Here is a 26398-nt window from a genome sequence, read left to right on the forward strand (position 1 = left end):
AGTAGACTACAGTTTGCAAATACTGTCATTCCTTGAAAAGGAATACAAGTTTTCCAGTATCTGCAGTGCAACAGGAGAATTTCCTTTGCAAAATACAGATTTGACTATTTCCTCTTTGTGATTAATCATACATCAATAACTAACAGTTGCCCATTTGTATTGACATCTTTACCTGTAATTTGTAATTAAAATGATGTTTTTCTAAGACATTACGTGAATGTCCATTATTTGCTGCTGTCTTGATTGGCCTGTTAAGATTTGCCTAAATCTTGCTTGTTTTGTCTTGAGCACTTCTGTGTTCTTTCTTCTTTTAGTATCCATTGATTACGGGCATACCTTCTCAGTTTTTCATGTCATGTTTGTGGATGTTACAGTGGCCATATTCGAGATATGAAAATCTTACTTCAAACAGATCATTACTTTAAGATTATGTCTAATGTAAACAAGATTTAAATTTTTGCATGAAAGGCAGTATGGTAATCTGAAGAGAATTAAGGTCTGTTATGATCTAATGAAATGCTATTTTCTCACCTCCTTGGGTCACCTCAGGATGAATGTTTGAGATATGCTTTTTACCTAGATTAGACTCAGCAATGGCTCCTAGGTATATTTTTTCTTAGGAATTAATGCTGGGGTTTTATAACTACATGACAGATAGATGGAAATAATATTAAATGTTACAATAAATATTTTCAGAACAATTACTTCTTTTCATTTTTTTCCCCTAGGATAACTTTCTGTGGCATCTGCTGTCAGAAATATGTAAAGGCTAATATATCTGAACAATCTTCTACAACTGTAAGATATACCATGAAAATGATGGCCAGTGGAGCAGAAACTATTATTTTCATGTTCCTTGGAATTTCAGCTGTAAATCCAGCAATCTGGACTTGGAATACAGCTTTTATTCTATTGACTCTGGTCTTCATCTCAGTATATAGAGTTATTGGTAAGGACACGATCTTCTTCCTGTCCTTGCATTGTATTGTTGATGCTTCTGGAGAAGCTTGTTTAAATCATTCAATTTATTTTTGTTAAATTTATGGTTGGTTTTGGGTTAGGAGGGTGGATTTCCACAGTAAGATTCATCATATGCTGAAAATATAGTAGAATTTCACTTTTGATTACATATGAGGATATCACTAGCCCTGCGGTTAACATGAATGGCTTAGGAGAGAAGCCAGAGAGTGGTAGTCAATGGTGAGGAGTCTAGTTGGAGGCCAGTATCTAGTGGAGTGCCTCAGGGGTCAGTACTGGGGCCAATATTATTCAATATATTCATTAACAATTTAGACGAGGGAATAGAGTGTACTATCAGCAAGTTTGCTGATGACACTAAGCTGGGAGGAGTGGCTGACACGCCAGAAGGCTGTGCTGCCATCCAGCGGGACCTGGACAGGCTGGAGAGTAGGGCAGGGAAAAACCTGATGAAATTTAACAGGGGAAAGTGTAGAGTCCTGCATCTGTGCAGGAACAACCCCAGGTTCCAGTATAGGTTGGGAAATTACATATTAGAGAGCAGTGTAGGGGAAAGGGACCTGGGGGTCCTGGTGGACAACAGGATGACCATGAGCCAGCACTGTGCCCTTGTGGCCAGGAAGGCCAATGGCATCCTGGGGTGTATTACAAGGGGGGTGGTTAGTAGATCGAGAGAGGTCCTCCTTCCCCTCTACTCTGCCCTGGTGAGACCACAACTGGAATATTGTGTCCAGTTCTGGGCCCCACAGTTCAAGAAGGACAGGGAACTGCTGGAGAGGGTCCAGCGTAGGGCAACAAAGATGATTAAGGGAGTGGAGCACCTCCCTTATGAAGAAAGGCTGAGGGAGCTGGGTCTCTTTAGTTTGGAGAAGAGGAGACTGAGGGGTGCCCTTATTAATGTTTATAAATATATAAAGGGTGAGTGCCACGAGGATGGAACCAGGCTCTTCTCGGTGGCAAACAATGATAGGACAAGGGGTAATGGGATCAAGCTGGAACACAAGAGGTTCCACTTAAATTTGAGAAAAAACTTCTTCTCAGAGAGAGTGACAGAACACTGGAACAGGCTTCCCAGGGAGGTTGTGGAGTCTCCTCGTCTGGAGACATTCAAAACCTGCCTGGACATGTTCCTGTGCAAACTCACCTAGGCGTTCCTGCTCGAGCAGGGGGATTGGACTAGATGATCTTTTGAGGTCCCTTTCAATCCCAAACATACTGTGATACTGTGAGTCATCCAGTGGCTAACCTTTGTTGACCCAGCATATGGTATTGGCACTGGTTCTTTATCTTGCAGCCTAACAAAATATCTGAATCCTCTCAGCCATCTCTTTCTTTTAGCTCTTTCAATTTGTTAATAAAGAGATTGTCTTACACTAATTTCATGGCTGACTTCAGGCTTTAGACACGGTGATGTAAGACCATACATAATTACACAGTAGTTTCTCTGGCTTAAGAAAAAATTCTCAGGGACTGGTGAAAAACTGAGTAAATAAGACTGTGGCAGGTAGGGATTACCTACTGTCAATTTATTTGGCTTATATAAGTTTGCAAACATTTCAAAATACTAATGATTATTTGCCCAACTATGTAGTTCTACTATTTAATCACTTTTTTTGTGAAATATCAAAGGCGCTAAAATTGAAAAAAAGGCATAGAATTAAGTACTCCTAGAGAGTAGTACACATAGTTATTTGGTGTATGTACCTACATCTGGGAATAAATTACATGGGTTTATTTACATGTTTGTCTTGAATTATTTTCAAATAAAAGGTAACACACCTTTCTAGTTATCAGTTTTCCTAGATTTTCTTCTTATTTTGTCTAAAGATGCATGGGCTGAATGGAAGGCCTAGCCCCATGTCCTCTTTTCTAAACAGTCTGTAACTATTGTTTATTTAGCCACTTCTCAGTAACTGCTGATGTGTGTGAGATATTTAAATAGGTTTTCAGTATCTTGACTTTGTCACTTGTATTCCTGGAATGAGTGGTTAATAGTCCTATAATAAGTGTGATCAATAATTGAATAGTAAATATTCTGCAGTAATAACATGCATCCATTAAAGTAATTGAGCTTAGACATTGATAAATTACTAAAGACCTGATGATATTGAGTCTTACATAGTTGCAGCTCTCATACCCTTGGAGGAGTCAGGTTGGTGGCATTAATTAATTTTAAAGGTTGCCTCCACCAGAGGCCTTGCTTACAGTGATATACACAAGATACCCTCCCCTTAGCACAAATTCAGAGTTCTCTAAAAAGAGAAATATCTCTTTTGCACTGGTTAACAGTCCCAGCCTGCTGCAGTGGGACACACATGCTGTGCCACTTTCAGGAGTGGTGAAGCTGTTTTCCATCTGTATGGCCTGGAGCTCCGGGAGACATTGTGATTTCTAGAGCTTTAGGTCTCCTACACCAGGCAGCGTCTCACCTGTCAGCCTGAAGGCAGTGTTAGAATAACTACACAACCCTCCATAAGACAATGACACAAATGTCATTTTTAGTGATTTGTAAAGAGTACCACACTTGCTCCCTATGTCAACACTGTTTCAAGCCATTTCTCTTTCTGTTAAAAGACCCTGTGCATGTCACTGACTATGGTGCTAGAAGTTGTGTTCCTTCTCAACTGTGAATTTCAAAGGTCAGCACATGTCAGAAATTCACCTGTGGTATCTATGCCAGAGGGCAGCACTCTCAGAAGAGCTGCTAGCTCACAGAAGAAGCTTCGTCTAATTCCTTTGCCCAAACATAAAGAGAAAGGTACAAAGTGGCCCTACCCTTCTTAGCAGTGTAGCAATACAGAGGGAGAAGCAGATGGTGTAGAGAGTTCATTATGAAAGCAGACTGGTGATACTGTTTCTGTTACACACAGTTGAGATATGGACATTTCATAAGGGTATTCCTAGACATGCTGTCATTTCTTTTTTATAGGTGTAGTTTTACAGACATGGATTCTTAACCACTACAGAATGGTCCAGCTGGGGATAATAGACCAGGTGGTGATGTCATATGGTGGACTACGTGGAGCAGTTGCTTTTGCTCTGGTTGTACTTCTGGATGACAACAAAGTGAAAGAGAAAAACTTGTTTGTCAGCACAACTATCATTGTTGTGTTTTTTACTGTTATTTTCCAGGTAATTCAACTTCTTAAGTATGTTTCTTGCAAGGAGAAGGAGTCCCCAAAAGTACTGAATGCTTAAAGCAGTTCTCAGCTGAAGGTTGCGTATTGTTTCACTGAACTGAAAGCATAATTGAGTTCGTAATTTTAGTAGCAAAGATCCTATTTTATGTTTTCATATGGCATCACAAGGGACAAAACACAATTACCTCTGTGCTAAAAAATGTTCCATCTTAGCTGCTTGGTATTAATAGTGCTCAAGCTAATATCTGATTAAATATCCTTCACCTCATGTGAATAACTACAGGGAACAGTCCTTTTTATGGGCAAATACAGTCATTAAGCTAATCTAACTTAGCCTAAGTCCTTGTTTCATAATGTAATACTAAGCAGTGGGACAAGAAACTATTTAGTATCCAAGCAAAACAGCAGTTTCTGGATGAAAAAAAAACCAACATTAAATTAAATAGAGATATGTCAGTATATATCAGCTTAGAATTTTTTCTCAGATTTATTATAGAAAGTTTAATTGTGGTCACAAACTACTGATATGTGCAGAAACTGCCACATTCAATGGTACAGGAAACACTTTAACACTTCCACTACCATATTTTTCTTATAGAAGATATATTTTATTCACTGATTGGTGTATTTTTGAAGCTTTTTAACAGGAGTTGAGGGTACTGCATTATTTTATCTTCTAAATGTAACAGAGATCCACTGAGGAAGTATGAGAAATATAACGGACAAAAATGCTCTATTTGTCTTTAACCAGCTGGAGGAAAACCTAAGATAATGCCTAAGTACTGACTATCATGTTTCAATCCTTAGGGACTGACTATCAAGCCTTTGGTACAGTGGCTGAAAGTGAAGAAAACTGAACACAGAGAGCCAAAACTGAATGAGAAACTTCATGGCAGAGTAAGATATTTTTAAACAAAACTGCGATATCTTTTGGATTTTCACAGAGTGCCTTAAGAGAAAAAAAAAATACAATAGAGAAAGTTTCTTTCTGGAAGGGAGGGAAGAATCAAATTTCAAGTGCAAAATCCTTCAAGCATTTCAAAAGTTATCTGTAGTTTGCAATTTGTCTTTGGGTTGAGTCATGTGAAGGAATACTCAACTGAAGGTTCTGATCTTTCAGTTGAGATTTAAATGGGGCTGACAGTTCTGGGGAAACAGCATAGGTGGAATATGTTTCTTTCTCTTCATCTACAAGAGGAGAATGTTTGATTGAAGATCACTAGGGTAAAGCATGTGGACGTAGGTTTATTTTTCCTTCTTAAATATTGTTTATTTATCAAAAAGATATGAAAGAAGGCTTTGTAGCTTACATGTTGCATAGAAAGGTAGTCTGCTGCCCAGTGCAGATGTTAATTACATATTGAAATTCCAGATTCATGGTAATAGTTTAATTCAGTGTGAATGCTATGGAGGTTTTCTGAATATAATTTTCTCCACTTCCATGTCAGATATCTCCTGACGCAGAAATTAATATCATATTCAGGAATAATCAGTATCACCCATGTTGTTCTAAACCTAGCATGCTCTAGACTCTGTAGTAATCACTCCAATGTTTGGAGTGAAATATACAGAAAAAGACTGTATTCTACCTGCAGCTGTTTTGGTTTGAATCAAGATTTATAAACCTCAGGATTTCTATCAGCCATCTAACATACCCAGTAGGGGATTTTGCCCTAGACATCAAAAGAATAGTGCCTACTTTTACTCTGAAAGAAATATGGATTCCTAAAATATCTAAAAAGAAACACTAGGGAAAATTTTCAACTTATTTTATCACTGACACTAATAGTGGGTGATGTACTTCATAGGGCAGAAAGGGAGATGGTAAAATGAGTTGATAAAAGGAGCCTTAAAACTGAATGTTAAAATAGGTGCTTAAGTTGCTGAGACCTTTGTAATTCAAGAATAGTTAGTGAATTTGTAAAGAACATGTTAGAAATATCAGGACCTTTGAAGAAAAGCATATAGTAGTTAGTATTTCTGTAAATGGGAAGAAAATCTGCTTAGCAACAAGAAAATTATTCTGCATAGTCACCTGGTCTAACATGACATAAACAGAGTTATTTTCTAAATATGTTTTTTATTTCTGTAAACATATTAATTCCAAATTCACTTTCCTAGGCCTTTGATCACATTCTTTCTGCTATAGAAGACATTTCTGGACAAATAGGACATAATTATCTGAGAGACAAGTAAGTAGTAACTAACTTGGAATGTTGAAATACTGCTAGGAAATCTTATCTGTAAATTATGACTTTTCAAGCCTGTGAGTTTAGGGACAGCAGGATGTCAAATGTAGTTTACAAGGTTATATACTGAAAATACTGGAAATATAGCAAATATGAAAATAGTTTATTTTTCCCCCTACACTGGAATGTATTATTTTTCTTCCACAGTTTAGATTAGGCCCTTGCAAATGTCTGAGTTCACATCCAGGGGTCAGCTTCTCTCAAGGTTTTAGGATTGTCCATTTTCACAAGATTTACCCTAAAATGTTCATATTGATCTTTCCATGTAATAGTGCATTTAACGAACATTATTTGTGTGTGGAAACACTAAAAAACTCAACTATGGCAATGCTAGTTGTTTATCCTATTTCTACAAAGGATGGGTTCAACACCTGAAAGTGATGGCATAGGGTGCCTTGAAATTACTTGGATAGTTTAAGTCTGTTAGTTTGAAATCAATAATTATAACTATGGGTCATTTCCATCCCCCTCTGTTTATAGTTGATTCATCTTGAGAGAAGCAGAATTATTCAGCTGAAAGATATAGACACCATTTTCTTTAAAGTACATGTGAAGCGTTACCATAATGATGGGCAGACTTCCATAATCTAGATGAATAAATGTGGAAAAAAAACCCCAAAACCAAACCAAACCAAACCAAAAAAACAAACCAAACCAACAAAAAAACCCACCAACCCCCAAAACCATTAAATCTGCGTATCTTTAAGAGTTTATTTAAGGTTAGGCAGTTCCCTCCCTGAAGTTAGGTCATTTTATAGGTGCAGACAGTCACAGTTCTGACCTGCTAATGTCCTGCTGACTCAACATGTCAGTTCCAATCCAAAAGCCATATGGTTGTGTCAGCTTTCTGCAAAGGACTCTCCTAACCCTTGCTGAGAAGCTGAGTATATTAGCTTAGGTTTAGCATTATGCTCATATAACTATACAACTCACAGGCTGGAGCTAGATTGTATCCAAACTCAAGCAGTTGCTCACCTGTCTCTACCCAGTTACAGGGACAGTCTCCTTCATTTCCTTTTGCTCTTTGTTCATTTATGCAGTGAAGAATTTTCATGAGGTTTCTCAAATAGAACATCCTTTTCCTTTTGGTCTAGAATTTTTTTTCTTTTTGGTAATTAATTTCAGCAGGCTAAAATACAGGGGAATATATGCCTAGTTTTGAAATACTGTCTTGAAGATGGGGCTAGATATTTTTAAATCTCAGATTAGAGTTTGACTCAGATGTCAGAAGATAATTTCCCTGAGTAACAAGAGAAGGAGTAGCTTAATGTAGACTCATGGCTGAGTGTGTGGTTTGAATGACTAATGTATTTTGAAAGAGACCACCCTAAGTCTGCATCTTTTGGACTATATGTACATCAAAATGCTGCTTCTTCAAAAAAATGCCAGACCCAAGCATCCTCACTGATGTGGTTAGGTGTGGCAGCCTCAATTAGAGGCTGCTTCTCAGATGACCTGGCTAGAGAAGAGGAATAGTTATCAATTCTGTGAATAATGTGTAACAACAAAAAGGTTTCAACAACCTGAATAAAAAGTCATAAACTTAAAATAGCCATTGGGCAAGATGGATAGAATCACTTTGAATAGTAGTCTCCAAAGTTGCCTCATGCCCTTTAGAGAAAATCTTGAGGAAGGCAGATGAGAGCAAAGCAGCCTTTATCTTCTGGAGCCTAAATATTAACTGGCAGATATCCTGCTATCAGACAAGCTTGGAAGTGTAAATCACAGAAAATATACATCACCTCTCTCCCCCAGAGTATGCAGATGTCATGAATAAGGCCCTCTAGAAGTGCTTTTGGAAGGGCACTGTTGTTGTGAACTGATTTTCTAGGCTGGCTCTTCTACTATACAACTGGGGAAAAGCAGATTCCCTTCCAAAGGAGAAAAGAAGATTAAACTTCTAGAATGAAGCTATTAGATATAACAATGCATCATCAGAAGTAGAAAAATAAGGTAGCATGATCTCCCAGAGTATAAAGTGATTCTGGAATGGGATACTGTAATCATAGCACTCTTGCTGTTGTAGTAGCACTTGGCAAGTTAACCTATTAAATGCTTTGTGACAGCTGCATCACTCTGTAGCAGGCTTTTCCTTAACTTTCTTTAAATGCTAATTGAAAGCTCCAAAACACAAATTCCTCACATTGCTGTGTTTACCATTTTTTCAAAAGTGCTTAACTCACAAAAATATCATTTATGCTAAACTAAAAAATGCTGTGAAACTAAAATTGCTTGTTGCCATTAACATGGTTTCTTTAAATTATCAGGTGGACCAATTTTGATAGGAAATTCCTCAGTAAAGTACTGATGAGAAGGTCTGCTCAAAAATCAAGAGACCAGATCCTTAATGTTTTCCATGAACTCAACTTGAAGGATGCAATTAGCTATGTGGCTGAGGTACTTATGAACACTTGTTGACATACAGCGTCATTGATGTTTTGTAGTTTTTGTTTGTTTGTTTTTGTTTTTGTCTTTGTCTTTGCTTTTTTTTTTTGTTTTAATTTATGATATAACCTAAAGTTGATATATTGCAAGAGATATTTAAAAGACAGCTATTTTCACTTCTGCTCTGCTCTTTTTTTTCTAAATGTGTTTTGAGTCTCTATCACCTGTTTGAGTGGCTGTAGTTGACAGTATAATGCCTGATTCTCAAGTATGAATATATTTTACTTATGTCAGTCTGTTAGATTTACCAAATAACTTTCTTTCTATATTCATTGTATGAAAAAAAAATACTGTAATTCCAAAGGGATCAGGCAAGCTACTGTCTTTCTAAATGTGTCAACAGAGTCTGGGTCCTATAGAACAGTGGCTGTATGTGATGAGAAATCTGATTTGAAAAAGCTCGCTTTCAAATGCTGTGGATATATGATCCAAGTAGTGGACTTCTATAATCTCATTCTGCCAGATCACAGTTATAGAATAAAAATCAGGAAGGGTAACTTTAGCTCAATGGAATCATAACACTCATACTTCAAAAGCTGAGGTTAAAGTGATACACTACAGATATCAAGTGCAATTACAGCATTGTGAAGTGAGAGAAACTTAAGACCTGCAATATGAGAAATTTTTGAAGTTACAGAATGGAAGGAAGTTATCGGCCTTCTGCAGGAGTACTGTTCCCAGACTGGAGCAATGTTAACAGATTGTATAAGAATTTGTGATTTTCCTCAGTGTGAAACTGGCCACCTTATTTCAAATCACCAGAAACGTGCAGTATTCCTATATTGTAGAGGATTATTTTAAATTGAGTATTTTAAATAGTGATCTTTGAAGTTATAATCTTTCTGTGCCCATAATCTCCAAGTAAACTCATTTTCACAGCTAGGTGGAGAGAACTGCTAATTTATTTAATTAAAATAAACACTATTTCTAGGACTGATACTACTAATCTTTTTTTTTAAAAAATGAGTTGTATCCAGGCAGACTCTTCCAACGAAACACAGAATTACAAAGATAGTATTCAGAAAATAAGATGAAATTAGGAAATTATGTTAGTGTGAAAAATGGGGGGTGGTTCACAATACAAGCAAAGACTTCCTTTTGAGATTTTGTAAATTACCCATTCAGTTTTGAGACCATTTGAACTCAAGAACTAATTTTATTTCTCACGGTGTTTTCTGGTTTGTACCTCAGAGAAAGAAAGCTAGATAATGACTTTGATGCTGATGACTATGAGAATCATGTTCAGATTCACTGCTGAACCTGTTCAGTAGGTTCATGACAGTATTTATTCTCTTTAACAGATGCAAAGGGCTCTATAGATCACTAAGCTCTATAGATTTAGGCCCAGAATCTTTACCAAAGAATGTCTTGAATCCCATACAATAATGTCAGATTAAATTTAAGTTATTAATTTTTTATGAGACTTACCTTTTTCATTGTACCTTAGTTACAGTTCATAATACAAGGAAATTGACTTTTGCTACCCTAGTCTAAATACTATCTGCATATATTGTACCTTGCAGAGAAATTCTATTGGCAAATGTCTACTGATCTGATAATAATAGACATAGAAATGAAAAGTTTTCCAGATTCTACAAAAGACTTGCAACATAGTTTCTTCCAGTGGAAATTAGTTATGTTAATATGCCTGATTAGTCATGTTTTGCGAATCCTAAAGTCACTACAACTTTCTCACATTAATTTTTGCTTCGGTGATACACTGCTTTAACTACTTTTCCTTGACTTCTGAAATAAATATTTAAGATAAACATCTGTGACTTACAAACTGACATAGAAATTGAAGCCGTTTCTTCCAGGAAGAGTGAAGTTCTGCCTCCCCCAGTTACTCTCTTCTCCCTTTAAACTGAGGAGTTAAAAAAGTATTTTGTATTTTTTTTCTTTTTTTTCAGCTCTGCTGTTATGCTGCATTTGTACAATAAACAAGAGCTTGAAAGAGTTCGGTCAGAACCTAAATAAATTCCTTACAGTTGAGAGTGGAGAGCCTAAACCAGGCAAAATGAAAATAATCCAGAGCAAGTGAATACAAGCAACTTAAAATACTTACAGGTCATAACTTCTGACCAAAATTCCTCCACTGATTATGATATGATATGATATGATATGATATGATATGATATGATGATATGATATGATATGATATGATATGATATGATATGATATGATGTATGTATGAAGCATTAAACTTGATTTGAAAAGAAAGTCAGATGCACTTAAGAAAATGGACAGGATGATACTGACCCAGAATTTTTATTTTCTTCTTGGAAGTTTTCTGCCCACAGAGGCCAGACTGTACTTCTTAATGCCACTGATCTGATCCAAAACATACTACTGTAACATGTGTGAGTCTCCCACAGTAAAAGGAAACATCTGCTTCATTTGGTCTATGAATATGAAATGTAACAGGGAGCCAATACAGTTAGAGCTGGAGAAAGGTAGACAAAATGTCTTTCAGTATTCTGCAAGGGAGATGTTTTTTCTTGGTGTACTTTTTATTACAGTTTAAAATGTAGACACCTGCTACATTATTTCTTTCTGCTGTGATTCAGAATCATAGATGGGTCCAGCCTATGTTACCACAATGTCACTCAACAACTGCCTTTCATCATACCAGGAGACCTGCTTGGTTAAATAGGGAACTGCTGAGCAAACTCAAGTGCAAGAGGAGAGTTTACAGGTCGTGGAAGGAGGGGCTGGCCACTTGGGAAGAATATAACGCTGTTGTCAGAGGATGCAGGAAGGCAACTAGGAAAGCTAAGGCCTCCTTAGAATCAAACCTTGTGAGGGGAGTCAAAGCCAACAGAAAGAGCTTCTTCAAATACATGGCAGATAAAACTAACACTAGAGGCAATGTAGGCCCACTGACGAACGAAGTGGGTGCCCTGGTGATAGAAGATACAGAGAAGGCAGAGTTACTGAATGCCTTCTTTGTCACTGTCTACTCTGCCGGAAGCTGTTTTGAGGAGCCCCATACCACTGAGGCCCCAGAGGAAGTCAGGACAATGGACAAGTCTGCCTTGGTTGATGAGGACTGGGTTAGGGACCAGTTGAGCAATCTGGACATCCATAAATCCATGGGTCCTGATGGGATGCATCCATGGGTGCTGAGGGAGCTGGATGAAGTCATTGTTAGGCCACTCTCCATCATTTTTGCCAAGTCATGCAAAACAGGAGAGGTGCCTGAGGACTAGAGGAAAGCAAATGTCATTCCAGTCTTCAAAAAGGGCAAGAAGGAAGACCTGGGTAACTATAGACCAGTCGGCCCCACCTCTATTCCTGGAAAGGTGGTGGAACAACTTATCCTTTGTGCCATCTCTAGGCATATCAAGGATAAGAGGGTCATTAAGTGCAGTCAACACGGCTTCACCAAGGGGAAGTCATGCTTAACCAACCTCATAGCCTTTTATGAGGACATAACCACATGGACAGATGATGGCAAAGCAGTGGATGTGGTCTATCTTGATTTCAGTAAAGCATTTGACACCGTCTTCCACAGCATCTTCGCTGCTAAACTGAGAGACTGTAGACTGGATGATTGGGTAGTGAGGTGGACTGTGAACTGGCTGAAGGAAAGAAGCCAGTGTGGGCAATGGGGCAGAGGCCTGTTGGAGGCCTGTATCTAGTGGAGTCCCCCAAAGGTCAGTACCGGGTCCAGTACTATTCAATATATTCATCAATGACTTGGATGAGGGAATAGAGTGCACTGTCAGCAAGTTTGCTGATGACACCAAACTGGGAGGAGTGGCTGACACACCAGAAGGCTGTGCTGCCATCTAGCGAGAGCTGGACAGGCTGGAGAGTTGGGTGCGGAAAAATTTAATGAAGTATAACCAGGGCAAGTGTCTTGAGTCTTGCATCTGGGCAAGAAAAACCCCAGGTACCAGCATAAGTTTGGGAATGACCTGTTGGAGAGCAGTGTAGGGGAAAGGGACCTGGGAGTCCTGATGGACAGCAGGATGACCATGAGCAGGATGACCACTGTGCCTTTATGGCCAAGAAGGCCAATGACATCCTGGGGTGTATTAGAAGGGGTGTGGTTAGTCGGTCAAGAGAGGTTCTTCTCCCCCTCTACTCTGCCCTGGCGAGACCGTATCTGGAATATTGTGACCAGTTCTGGGCCCCTCAGTTCAAGAAGGACGTGGAACTGATTGAAAGAGTCCAGTGCAGGGCCACAAAGATGATTAAAGGAGTGGAGCATCTCCCTTATAAGAAAAGGCTGAGGGAGTTGGGTCTCTTTAGCTTGGAGGAGACTGAGGGGTGACCTTATTAATGTTTATAAATATGTAAAGGGTGAGTGTCAGGAGGATGGAGCCAGGCTCTTCTGGGTGACAACCAATGATAGGACAAGGGGCAGTGGGTACAAAGTGGAACATAGGACGTTCCACTTAAATATGAGAAGGAACTTCTTTTACAATGAGGGTGACAGAACACTGGAACAGGCTGCCCAGGGAGGTTGTGGAGTCTCCTTGTCTGGAGACATTCAAAATCCACCTGGATGCCTTCCTGTGTAACTTCATCTAGGTGTTCCTCCGACAGCAGGGGGATTGGACTAGATGATCTTTCAAGGTCCCTTCCAATCCCTAATATTCTGTGATTCTGCCATGTAAACAGGAGATTATGGAAGCACTAGGGAAAGCTGTGGAGACATAAATCTGAGCTTTGCCAGCATTCATTTCTGTGACACTAGTTTTAGAACTGAAAGTAAATGTCATCTCTTTAGTATCTCATCTCTTTATGCCATAATCAGTTTAAAATAGTCTTGTAGACTTCTACCACCACTTAACATTTGCAGCTTCCAGTCTCGTAGAGAACAAGAAAGTAAGTGTTGTACGTTTGAAAACACTGCTGTTAGTGCAGTGATGTGTTGACTCATAAAAATCTGCATAGATATCTGTATGTACTTGGTTTGCAATGTGGTGCAAAGTAAAAGGTCCATCCCTGAAAGGGTCTGTGAAGAGAAAGGAGTTTGACTACAAAAAGGCAAGGAAATAATTTCCAAACAGGTTAAGAGCTAAGAATTCACTTACCTCCTCAAAATCAATTTACAAGAGTGGAATAGTTTTTCTCCTAGCTTTGTTCATTGGGATAAGGTCACTCAATGTAAAGAAGTCATAACATGAAAAAATGGTTTGTATTCATTACCTAAATATACCTTATCATCACCTGTTTCTTGTGCCATTTGCATACAGCAGCCTCACAAATTATCCACATTTTCTGATACACATTTTGCCCAAGGTGTTTACAATCGTAATATGTCTTGTTTCTTCTTGTGGCCAGGGAGAACGTAGAGGTTCCTTGGCATTTATACGTTCTCCAAGTACAGACAACATGGTAAATGTGGATTTCAGCACCCCACGCCCAAGTACTGTGGAAAGTTCTGTCTCTTATTTACTGTAAGTTATGTAGACTGATTGTGGGGGGTTTTGATGTGGGTTTTTTCATGTTATATCTGAGGAAACGGAAACAGTGTTATAAATTTTGAAAAATGCAAATTACAGGGGTTTCATTCACTACTTTTTTGAAATTCAGTTAATCTTTTCTCCCACATAAAATATACAGTTATATAGTTGCATCTTACACACAAACAAGTTTTTGCAGTAAAGGCTGGTAAGATGAAGTGGGCATTCATGTTAACATTGCTTCATGGGCCTTTTCTTTACCAGCTGCTATAGACAGAGCTAGATGTCATTTCTGTGTCTGGTTCAGAAAAACCCAGGAGAGATGCAAGCAAAAAAATTGCTCCTTCCCTAACTCTTCCATGATTCTTTCAACAAACAGACCATGTGTCTTGTAAACTGAGGAAAATAATGCTACACACACCTGAAGGACAAAAAACAATAACTGTTTCACATTTCTCATTAGATATTTGCTCATTCATTTTCATTTAGCCAATTTTGACTTTTCCTTTTTTTTTTTTTTTTTAATCTTCATTTTTCCCTATCTTTTCCCCTTTTCCTGTTTTTTCTTCCTTTTCAGTGACTACTGGTTTTTAAACCTGCTGTATATGTATTTTATTCTTCTTCAGGAGGGACAAAACTGGACCAGTTTGCCTTGACATGCAAGCTTTAGAGCAGAGGAGGAAAAGTATCCGGGATACAGAAGACACCATTGCTCATCACACCCTACAGCAGTACCTGTATAAACCCAGGCAGGAGGTGAGTGCATGGGACTGTTTTCCAATGTAAAACTAGGAGACATCAGGAAGCAAAACTTGGGAGCAAAACTCAAAAGCAAATAACCCATCGGCAAAATTTTCACCTTTGAGGAAGATATGCTTTGTCTATATTCTTTCTTATTTATGATCATGCCTCTTTAACAGAACTAGTGCCTTTGATTTCACTGGGGCCAGTGGAAAGCAGAACTGGGTCCATTATAGGTTCTAAAGCAGAATTAAATGACGTGTATCAGCTGAAGTGATTCAGACACCTCTAGGGAGAGGCTTAGTTTGAATGACAGTCACTTTTACGTACTTAAAATTCCTGGACTTATGCATGTTTCACGGTGAAGAAAGAGAAAGAAAAACAGGAGTTTCATTACTGCCTTCAGACTTGTTTTTGGTTTATTCTTTTTAATGGAGTTGTTTACATTTTCATGACACTGATTGAATGCATGGATTCAGGGCTTCCAACTGTATTTCTAAATAAATGAATATTGTCTTCCCTTCCTGGCCACAGCACAAACACCTATACAGTCGACATGAGATCATGCACAGTGAAGATGAGAAACAGGACAAGGAGATTTTCCACAGAACAATGAGGAAGCGCTTAGAATCTTTCAAGAGTACCAAACTAGGAATAAACAATGCCAAGAAGCTCAATAAAATCCACAAGCGAGACCGGGGCCAAAAAAGGGTAAAATACTTTCACAAGGACCCAAGAGTAGCTGCCTATTATACACAGGGGTGGGGAGGGTAGAGAGGACTCTGAAGGGTCCTACATCCTGTATTTAGCTTTGCCCTATAGAACTTCATGAATTAAGGCCTAAGCAAGAAGATATTAAACTATGAGATAACTCAAGGGACATCTTCTCACATGCTGCTTTTCGCTGTGCTTTGGGTCTCTTCTTCTGGGCGAGAGATTTTCAGTCACTTGAAAAACAACAAACCTTGAGCCATGCTTCAACACTGTGGGGAGATGTTGAAGGGTAGATATATCAGGGTAACGCTACAGCATAGAGAATTCCAGAAAATTTGCATGAAACTAAGAGGGAACACACAGCATACAAAGGGCCGAAGTTCCTTTCTTTTCCTGTAGTAAGTATGTATGTAGGGGGGAAACTAATGACAACCATATTGAGTGTCAAACAAAGAGTACAACAGATTTCAGGGTTATGCTGCTGAACTCATGATTTCAAAGGATGTCACTGCCATTGCTATCTGATGAAGATAGCATTTTGGTAACTTTGTTTTCTTTCAGCGAAACAGCAGTGCCATACCAAATGGAACAATATCTTCAGAAAATCCAGTACAAGATTTTACTTTGAAGGAAAAAGGTAAAAAGACTCTTAGACCAGTTTCATTATCTGTATTTTACCAGCTTCACTGTCAGTAAAGTATCATTGAAAAATTTGTGATATGTAACAGTGAAGCTGATACTAAAAAGGGACTTCTAGCCATAATTCAGAATTAAGTGTGGAGATCTGCTCCATTCTTAAATGCAGCGTCTCAATGATTTAGAAGTTGTTTTTCCAGGCAGCTGGATGACAAACCAAATTTTAATTGGCTTTTTTACTCATCTTTTTAAAATATCACATTTAAATGTTGAAAACAAAACAATGCATTGGCTACAAAGTAGATGAACTTTCAGCTTGCTTTTGGATAAGCTGCACAGTGCAACTTTTGCTAACATTTTTCTTTTTCATCACAGCAGAATATGTCTGCCCAGCACACCATGCAATATAAAATTAAGTAGTTGTGATGACATTCCAATTTGAATTAAAGTTTCATTTGTTTGGAAGGGTCTGAATCAGATTGACACTAAGCAAGCACATTAGAACTTAAGGAGTGTGTAACTTTGAAAGGAATACATGGTCCGAGGCCAGCACTGATTCACCCTTCATGCACAAATCTATCAAATTAGTCAGCCTTGAAAGTGTGATCTGAAGCTGACTGGCCTAGGGAAAAAAAAAAAAAAAGTTTTGCATGTAAAGCCCCAAATTCCTTTATCTTTTGGCATTAATGTCACTCATAGCAAGATGTGATAGACATCTATATGTTTGCTATGTAATTATAAAATGTGTCACTTAAAAATGAAATGTGGTTTAAAAGCCACTGAACTAACTCTTATTTGTGTTCTCTCCTCTGTGTACGCACGCAGCCTCTTGATTTTAAAGAGAAATGAAGTCAAGTAGAGAGGGATCTATCTTTTCTCAGTAGCTCCAAGCAAAGATCTTTTTCTTTATGTATGTTCTTTGAATAATTTTCTGAGCATTATTTCTGTGACTGACAGGGGCAACACAGGCTTACTGAATAAGTGTAATATTCTAGAATCTTTTGCATAGGAAGAGCTTTCTGAATACTTTTAAGTGAGTCATTCTGTGCTGTCTTGTCAAAGAACACTGCGTATCAATGTCATCCTCTACCTGGAAAAAGAAAGCTTCATTGGAAGACAGTCTTAACAAGTGGTTCAGGAGCTGTTGTAAAACCGGTTCTACTGAAGCAGAAGTAGCAATGGCCTCACCAGGTTTGAAATCAGTCAGGATACTAATGCTGACCTCCATCAAATGGTGAAAATGCAGTGACTGGTCACTATATTGGAATGACATTTGTCAATTCGCGAGCATTTAAGACACAAAACACAGCAGCAACAGTGCTATGATGTCATAGGTTGGTTTGTTTCAGTCCCAGGAAAACAGACAATTCTGATAACCAAAGCTTAGCCAGAGTGTGAAACCTCTCGCTATCATAGCACTAGATAATAATGCAAGCCACATGCCTGTGCTGAGTTTCTTGATGTAATTGGTATGTAAGCTGCAAACTCTATATACATTCACATTTCAGTGCTAAAATTATTGATTAAATTTTGCCCTTATATAGAGCCTTGTTATTGATGTTTTTTTGATAAGTATGGCAGCATCAAAATATTATGAAATAGCATCTTCTATTGGAACTGACAAAAATGTCTAATCAAATTTGACTTTTTTCTTTTTTTTTTTCCAGATTTGGAGTTTTCTGAATCAGAAGAAAATAATGATTATGAAACTTTGCATCTAGGCAAAGGAGTTGATTTCCTGGCTAATGTGACAAAGCAAAATTTCACAGATACACCTACTGGTAAAAATATTATTTACCTACAGATTTTTTTTTTCTCAAATGTTAAAAAAAATACTAGAAATGCTGCTGATTTGGTGTGTATGTTTTGTTAATTTATGTCCTCTTAGAAAATATATTTGCTTAATATTAATTTTGACAGATAACAAGCCTTGGATATCCAGAAGTATGGACAGCATCAACTTTGCTATTTATAGAGGTTGTGGCCATGACTGTCTAAACCAGACCTAAACCCACTAATTATATCTAGCAACAGAAAATGTTATTTTAGAGTTTTCCTGCCTCACAAGACCAGATAATACTAGTCCTTTGGAAATGTTTTCTACTTGCACTTGAAGCACTTTGTTGCGATAAATTTCATCCTGCTTCTTTCAGGCAGGATATCTCCTCTTAAATTCACAACTCCCACAGATCCTTACAGCCTCATAGATGTCACTGAAAAGGGCAGATTTGAAGCATTCCTGGAATATTCATTGGACTTGTGTTTCAGCCCTGAATAGCTCCAAAATATCAGATTGAAAGTGTATCACTATAAATAACAGAAAATACATTATATGATTTATAAAGTTTGAAAATTTAGTGTTTCTCTTTAGCATTTTTGTGGGTTTGGCATGCCATTGTATACTTCATGGGTAACATGGTACATACAGTGAAGAAAAATACTTGTATCTGTACTCTTTGGGCAGACACACTGATACAGCCTCCTCACTGTTCCATGACAATTTTTTTTGTCTGAGAATATATAAAGACATCTATAAATCAATCCGGAAATAAGTGGGTGGCAAGATGCAAGACCTAGGCTCATTTTTAATATCTATTTTTCTGTTCGAATACTACAAATTTTATATCTAGATTAGAAGTCTTCTTGACTGTTCTGTGGCCTGCTCTAGCTGTCTCACACACATTCTTTTATGAAGTTGTGCAGTTTATGCTTTCGCAATTTTTTTCCATTTTTTTTTTCTTTTTTATGGCTTTGATTTGAATTTTCTGCAGTTATTTTTATTGTGCTTTATTTTGCTTAAAATTTGCTGATTTCTTCTTTTATTTATTTTATCTTTTGTCTCCAGATATCGCAAACGTAACTGAATATTGGACATAATACCCAATTTTTCTCTTTAATAAAAATCCAAAATGACTAGCAATAACCAAGGTAGAAAGACCAACCTGTGTGTATATAGTGGTTTGTATGTTGGCTTAGTCACACATATACCAGCATATATCAGCCTATTTTTTTCCCACTATAGTCATTCTCCTTTTAGAAAGCATCTTGCTGTATTACCAAGGAATTATTCTGATTAATTGTATTTGTCACTTGTGAACTTCTTTTAGGAATTGATAACCCACTATTTACAGCTGATGATGATCAAAGCATCTACATGAAGTTCTCACCATGGTTATCTAGTGAAGATACTGTGGTACCATCACAAAGGGCCCGAGTCCAGATCCCATATTCTCCAAACAACTTCAGACGGCTAACTCCATTCCGACTCAGCAATAAATCAATAGATTCCTTCCTGCTAGCAGATGGTGCAGAGGACCAACCCAGAGCTTTTCTCCCAGAATCAACACATATGTAATATTTTAAAAGATATTATCACCTTTATATTTACTCAGCCTTCCTATCAACCCTGTCTACTGACAAGTAAACTTACTTTTCTGCTTTTTCTTTTCCCAGAGCACCTATTTCCTTCCCGATTTCTCCATACAACCGCACATTTTCTGTTTTCTTCCAGTTTGAATAACAAAACATCTTTGTGTTTTCCTTCTGCAGAAGAACTGTCCAACTATTTGTGGGCCAATAGCTTGTTATTTTTACATCAGAGAAGGGTCCTGCTCTTTGCTTTGGCCTGAATGCTTTAAATGCCAAGAAAATAGTATTCCAAATACCAGTACACTGTGCAAACAGTTTCAAGAGGCTTCAGGTTTCTTTATTAGTCAGTTCTAGATTATAAAATTTGTACCTGAATTTCCTAACAAGAAATCAGGTAATTCTGATTCAACCCCCTTAGACAGTGATTGGTCTTTTTGAGTAACATTGTTAACTGTCTACAGATGTAAGCAAAGTAGTCTGAAGCCTCAGAAAGAAAATTCATTTGCTGGTGCCAAAGGATGGTTCACACATAAGAGGTCAGATGAGTCATTTAACCCATTGGACTCTATTGCATTCAGATATACAATAGGAGTAGCAGGGCTAGATCAGCAATAAGCTGGGCTAAGATTCATTCTTAGCATAATTAGAATACGATTTTTGATTCTGTTGTTAAGAAGCCTTGAGTCAGTTATGAACATTTGTCTTTATTCAGTACCCAGGAAGGGAAAATGGTTCCACTGCAACAATACAAGTACTCAATCACACTCCTGATGTCATCATCAAATGACATAAGAAATGGTTTAAAAATTAAGCATGTTTACTAGAATGCATCAGAATTCCCTTGCGCTGGTACAGGTAGTTGCACAACAGACTGTCGAGAAGAAGCATTTCAGTTTTGGTTAGAGATTTATCCTTAAACTGTGAGTTTATCTTAATTCAGACCTTATATTAAACCAGAAAAACGCGTAGGTTTCTGATGCAGTAAATAACTTGTTGTTTCTAATGTGTTAGAGACTTAAAATTAAATTTACCCTGGGTTTAAACAAATATCCTAGTTGCCATTTAATTTACACATTGTGGAAATTTTCCACACCATAAAAAGCAGCCTTTGCTACTATAATCAACACAGTGAGTGCTGTAAATGAGGTGGCTCAGGTCACAGTTCAGACATCATAATTGAATAGAACATAGGGCACTGTGAGGACTATGCAGTATTCATCATGATTTCGATTTTGTGAAATCCATGATCACAAATTTATGGCCTAGTGTCCTCTGTGCACCAACAAATAAAGGAATGTGGTAAGCTGAATGTACTTCTGTAGTTGATGAAACTTTGTTCAGACAAATACCTCAGGATAAGAGTGAATGATGGAAATTTGATTTGAGAAGAGCTTCATAAAGTTTTGAAAAGAAAAAGGAAGTTCCATTTTTCTTCTGTTCTGGTTTCTGTCCCTGCAGAAGATGTGCTAGTTCAAGTGTAATTATAGGAAACACATCACTTTCTTTACTGGAGTGTCTTGTTGGTCTATGGTTGTTCTAGTACTCAGTTCCTTATAAATACATTGTTGATTATTTTTAATTGGTGTTTTAAAATGAACACTGAATTAATTAAAGAACTGTGAATTAAATTCCAATACCTTGATTTACAACTTGAAAAATGAGCAGCATTTCAAAAGGACAACTTCTCCTTGACATTTATCCACATTGAAATGATCTTCATTATTTTCTCCCACTGAGAACTTCATCATAAAATGTTGGCATATGACTTACTGACCATTTTGTTGCTAACCTTTGTTCTTTTTTTCCATTTTGTTGCCTTATTTATAACGGAGTTTATTATTAGGAACTGGTATGTGTACGTGCTTGTGCAGGTTATCTTTGATATATCAAAATCACTGCATTTTGACTACTGTGTTTCTTAAGAAGTGTTTTGGGAAGTTAAACTTGCCAAGCTAACAACCCTTGGCCTTGATTACTCTCTGAAACAGTCCTCTGAATTACATCTTAATAGGAGAATGATACTGAAATTTCACTTAAAGCTTTTAAAAAACAAGGTAAACTGGAAGTCAGTGGTGGAAATGTGAAGTTTCTCTACACAGTCTAAAGTATACAGAAAAGTGGTTGTAGGCTCTGGTCAGTAAGAAATTGACTCCCTGGTGACACCCTCTGCTACTTGATTGAAAGACCACCATTTCTTTCAAAAGTTTCTGAAAGATTTCCCTGCTGAGAATCAGGACTAAATGTTTCAAGATAAAGATACACCTTAATGACCAGATGATAGCTCCATCTCCTAAATATCTGAAACAGGTTCATCACAAAGCCTGAACTAAGTTTTGCCTGATAATCAGCAAGGATAAGAAGTTTAATAAACCTGCTTTAGGTTGTCCATGATAGAAATTGGGACATTGCGCAGTTTCCCAGAAAAAGAAAAAAAGCCATCTAAAAGCCGTCTTAAACCACTAACTTTCATAATACTTTCATAAAAATAGCCAAATGCAAACCCCAACAGCCAGCATACTAGTACAGAAAGTATGTTTTACAAATTTTTCTATCTATCTCCCTGTGCTCTCTAGGTGATATGGACCATGATGTTGAAATGACAGAATACTCCTCTTCAGATGACCAGCTAAACCAAAACCAAAGTGTTTCAGTGACTCCGCTCCATTTCTTCCCATCTTGCCTCCAAATGCCTTGGGGACCAAACTATTCTTCGTTGGAAAACAGAGGGAATATATCTCTTTCTACTGTCTCTGAGTATATAGCTTCTTGTGACCCAAATGTGCCTAACCTCTTCTGGGAAGCACATACAGATATGAATAACAAACAGACAGTAAACTCAGGATATTGTTCTGAAGTTAGCTACAAGTCAGAGAATTCACAAGAAGAGAATCCTCTGCTTATGTTTGAAGGGCTGGAAGACTCTTTTATGAAGGAGCCCCAAGAGAAGGAAACGTTAATTGATGCACAAGGAAATTACAGATCTGCTGCAGCCAGACGTGTACAAAGTCGACGTTCTTTTCACAGGCCAAAACCTCTGCAACACCCCAAGCTTCAGAAGCTAGCATCTCTTCCAGCATCTTGCCATGTCCCTCCACATTCTTTGGAACAAGAGGAAACACAGTTGTGAGCCAGGACTTACTTGAAAGAAGATGAGAGAGAATAACTTGAAAAAAGGGCTTCTGTAAAAAAAGAGAGCAACATATTGATTCACGGGCTTTGCTTTAGAATGGTTTCAGATGGAAAGGGAGTGGGGTCCCATGATGTCAGAAACACTGGAGCTTTTCTGCTGCACTTACATGTTTAAGTTCTCATTTGTAATGAAAGGGTGCACAGTGAAGGGGAAATATGCCTCCTTGCTATTTTTTCATGTGGTCTGTTACAAAAAATCAATATTGTTTTTGGAGGCTAAACCAGTAATCTTTTCACATACTAAATCCTTGTGGTTGTTTTGTTTTGGTTGTGATTTTGCTTGTTTGTTTGGGGGTTTTTTACATGGAAATGGTTTATTATGCCATAAATACATTTAAAGAAATAGGTTACATTTGCTGCTTCAATAATGAAATTCAATATTTATGATGACTGAAATTAACATAGGAGAAGCCAATGGTTAGCCTTTTGCCTACTAAGCCTACTCTGATTGAAATGGATCAGTGCCTTTCATAAGTGCAAGCTAAAGAAAAATATTTTCCTGCTTTTGAATACTTATGTCACTGAGTAATCATGGGATATTGACACTGGAAAACTTTCCAGGGAGAAGAAAGTCCTAGCATCTTGAAATTTAATCAAGGACTCCAGGAAGGCCATTTCCTTCCTTCATCTTCATTTCCTCTAGTCAGCATCACCCGAATAAAAGAACATCCAGAATTAGCTCGGAAATTTAGTTTGTGTGGTCACAAACAACTAATTTAATATTCTTAATTAAGCTGCTCTATTTAAATAGCCTCATTCAGACAGAAGTGTAAATATTTGTCATTTTTACTGCTGCTTTGGAAGACGGATTATTTTGTTAATTTATGTATCACTTTCAATAGCTGATCAGGATAATGGTCTCATAGATGCTATCCTATGTCTTGCCACACTGTTTAAGTGCCACAATGACTCAGGATGTTGATGGTTCAAAGTACTGCGCAGAGGTATGTACCTGTTTGTGTTAGGAACTAGCTTTATTTTTTTTGTCCCCAGTTTTCTGTTAAACAATCGTAGTTATGATTGCACCAGACAGCTATTGTGCATGAATCTGATCTACATCACCCTGAGAACAGCTGGAGACATCAATAAAAGCCAACTTGGATGAAGACTAAGTGAAATTTTAGCTTGAAATCTTCAGTGTATAAGTTGCAAATGTTCTGTGACATCAATAGAAAATGAGTACTTACCTGTTTTTGTGATCCTTACATGTACCTTATTTCTATTTGGTATCAGTGTAAACCATTTGTAAATGAGTTAAATCACCTTCAGGGAGGTATTTGAATCGCTTAAGACTGAATCCAACAGAAGCTTTATTTGGTAAATTTTACTTTACCTATAGGAATTAGTGGTGGTTTCACTCTACCTACCCAGATCTTGAATGGATTCTATGTGACTCTGTGTCAGATGTCAAATTTGAGATCTACCCAGACACCCAAAAAGAGTGGAGCAATATGTGAAAATTTCATACTCCCATGTTTTTCCTCTCTTTGTCCTTTTTGCTAAAACTGCCTGTGAGTGCAAATTGCAGAGATATGATGGCAAGTATCATATATAAAATTTGATACATAATGTAGAGGTTAGACTCAGAATATTGGTTCTTTTGATATCAATCCACGAACAGCTGCCTGTTTGCAGTCATCCTGGGCACTGATTCAAATCAATGTCCCTAATTGGAAAGCTTCATCACCCAGAGGTAAGTCTTGTTAATGAGGGTCATGAAACATAAGGCTGTCACCAGCAGGGATGCTAATTTTATGATTCAATAATGTAAATACAATTTTTTGAAAACTGAGTACATATGAACACACTTTTTTGGTGAAATAGAGCATATCAATGTTGTTCCAGATACTACAATTGGAGCAAGTCATTGGCATAGATATTATAACAGGACCATCACTGATCCCAAATATTAACACAGGTAAAGTGCAATGTGCCAAAATCTAACCTCCAGTATCATAGCATAACACTGAAGTACCATCACCAAAGTTAGCAATATGCTTATCAGGTGTTGACTTTGAAATAAAACTTTCATTTCTTATTACTGGTGTACAGAGGTCATTGCTGTGCAGCTGGAAGAAGAGTGACACTGTGGACTGTGCTTTCTGCATGCTTGTTGGAGCTTTCCTAATCTGTTTGCGTACAGGCTACCTCAAGAAAACATCTGTAAATCATAATCAGCAAGGTTTTGTTTGGCATAGTTTCTCAATTTGAAATGCAATTGAAAAAAAGCTTCATGTCCCAAATTTCTATATTGAGAATATACACTGTGCTAGAATATAGTGGATTATAATTCCTTATTTTTTTCCAAGGCAATTGCTCCAAAAAACATGTTATAAGAGTTCATAATCTGTCTTTTTTTTTTTTTCCCATACTCTTTCTATGTACTTTCACATTTCAGTACATTTCCTGTGGGTGCAAGTGTTTCGTTGCTTCTTCAGCACACTTCATCATAAGCTCCATCCCAGCAACACAGATTTAGAGCTGCTGAGGATCTGGCTGTATATATCAGCTTCTTTTTTTATCAGGTCAATTAGATTGGAATGATCAGCTGGTAAATCAGTTCACCTCTGGTGAGGCCAGTTCCATTCTTGCTTCCCTGGCTGAAAACTCTCTTGTTTTTTTTTTTTGGTGACACACTCTGTCAAAGAAATTAAAGTTGGGAATTCCACAGTTGGTATTTCTCAAAGAAGTAACCATGGCCTACCTTATTGTAAAAAGATGAAATGCAGAAGTATTTGATGTGTTGTCTCTGCATTTTGCTCCATGTATAAGGTTCTTTTTAACAATGTCTATTATGCTGCACTATGACCTAGCAATGTTAAAAAGTGCTGCCTGCATTCAGACAAATTCTGCCTCTCTGAGCTGTGAAGCTAGTTATTGAACTATATGAAATTATGTTTTACAAATTTATGGTCTAGCCAGCGATTCATGTAACAAACATTGGAAAATAATCATGTGCCTTAAATTGTTACTCTTTGGAGTGCTGTTGTTTGGAGATTTTTGTGTGTACTTTCCAAAAGGTGTCAACTTACTGCATATATTTTTAAACAAGTCAAGTTGTTCTGCTAATGTGTCTTTATAGAAACATTTTAATAGTATGTCATAATGAGAAGTTTGGCAATAAATAGTATCACTTTGGTGGAATCACACTGCTTTGGCAAGTGATTTAGAGAATCCTTTATTTAGTACTTTTAGAGAAGACCTTCCATACAAGACTCTTGAGTAGATCGCATTTCTGCCATTAGCTCAAACTTTGAAAAGACAATAGTGTGCTGCTGATAATTCTTGTCATTTAAAAAATGCAAATCATTAAAAGCAGCAGCAGAAGTTATATATCTCCTGAGTATTTCATCATCTGACAACTATGACACGTTTTGTATAGGTCTAGCCCTACTGCAGTCAATGACACAATTCCCTTTGATTTTATAAGCCAATATTTCCATAGAATAAAAGGGTCTGTATATATATAAATGTTGTCATTATAACAACACTATAATTTGAACTTTAGAAACATGATCCT

General features: G+C 37.4%; 1 protein-coding gene across 1 annotated transcript in view; it reads left to right on the forward strand.

Annotated features, from left to right (window-relative positions):
• SLC9A3 (solute carrier family 9 member A3) overlaps window positions 1-19675 on the forward strand; it is a gene marked incomplete at both ends in the record, with an annotated part of 53016 nt that extends 33341 nt beyond the window's left edge. Inside the window, 11 exons of the mRNA XM_082044674.1 lie at window positions 729-949; window positions 3908-4110; window positions 4926-5015; window positions 6240-6310; window positions 8635-8764; window positions 14108-14223; window positions 14856-14985; window positions 15505-15681; window positions 16246-16321; window positions 17988-18101; window positions 19428-19675. Of these exons, the coding sequence (XP_081900800.1) occupies window positions 729-949; window positions 3908-4110; window positions 4926-5015; window positions 6240-6310; window positions 8635-8764; window positions 14108-14223; window positions 14856-14985; window positions 15505-15681; window positions 16246-16321; window positions 17988-18101; window positions 19428-19675 (1576 nt within the window). The remainder of the gene's footprint in view (window positions 1-728; window positions 950-3907; window positions 4111-4925; window positions 5016-6239; window positions 6311-8634; window positions 8765-14107; window positions 14224-14855; window positions 14986-15504; window positions 15682-16245; window positions 16322-17987; window positions 18102-19427) is intronic.
• Between the last annotated feature and the right edge of the window lie 6723 nt (window positions 19676-26398).

This window comes from Streptopelia decaocto, assembly GCF_964273445.1.
Source record: "Streptopelia decaocto genome assembly, chromosome: 2".
NCBI lineage: Eukaryota > Metazoa > Chordata > Aves > Columbiformes > Columbidae > Streptopelia > Streptopelia decaocto.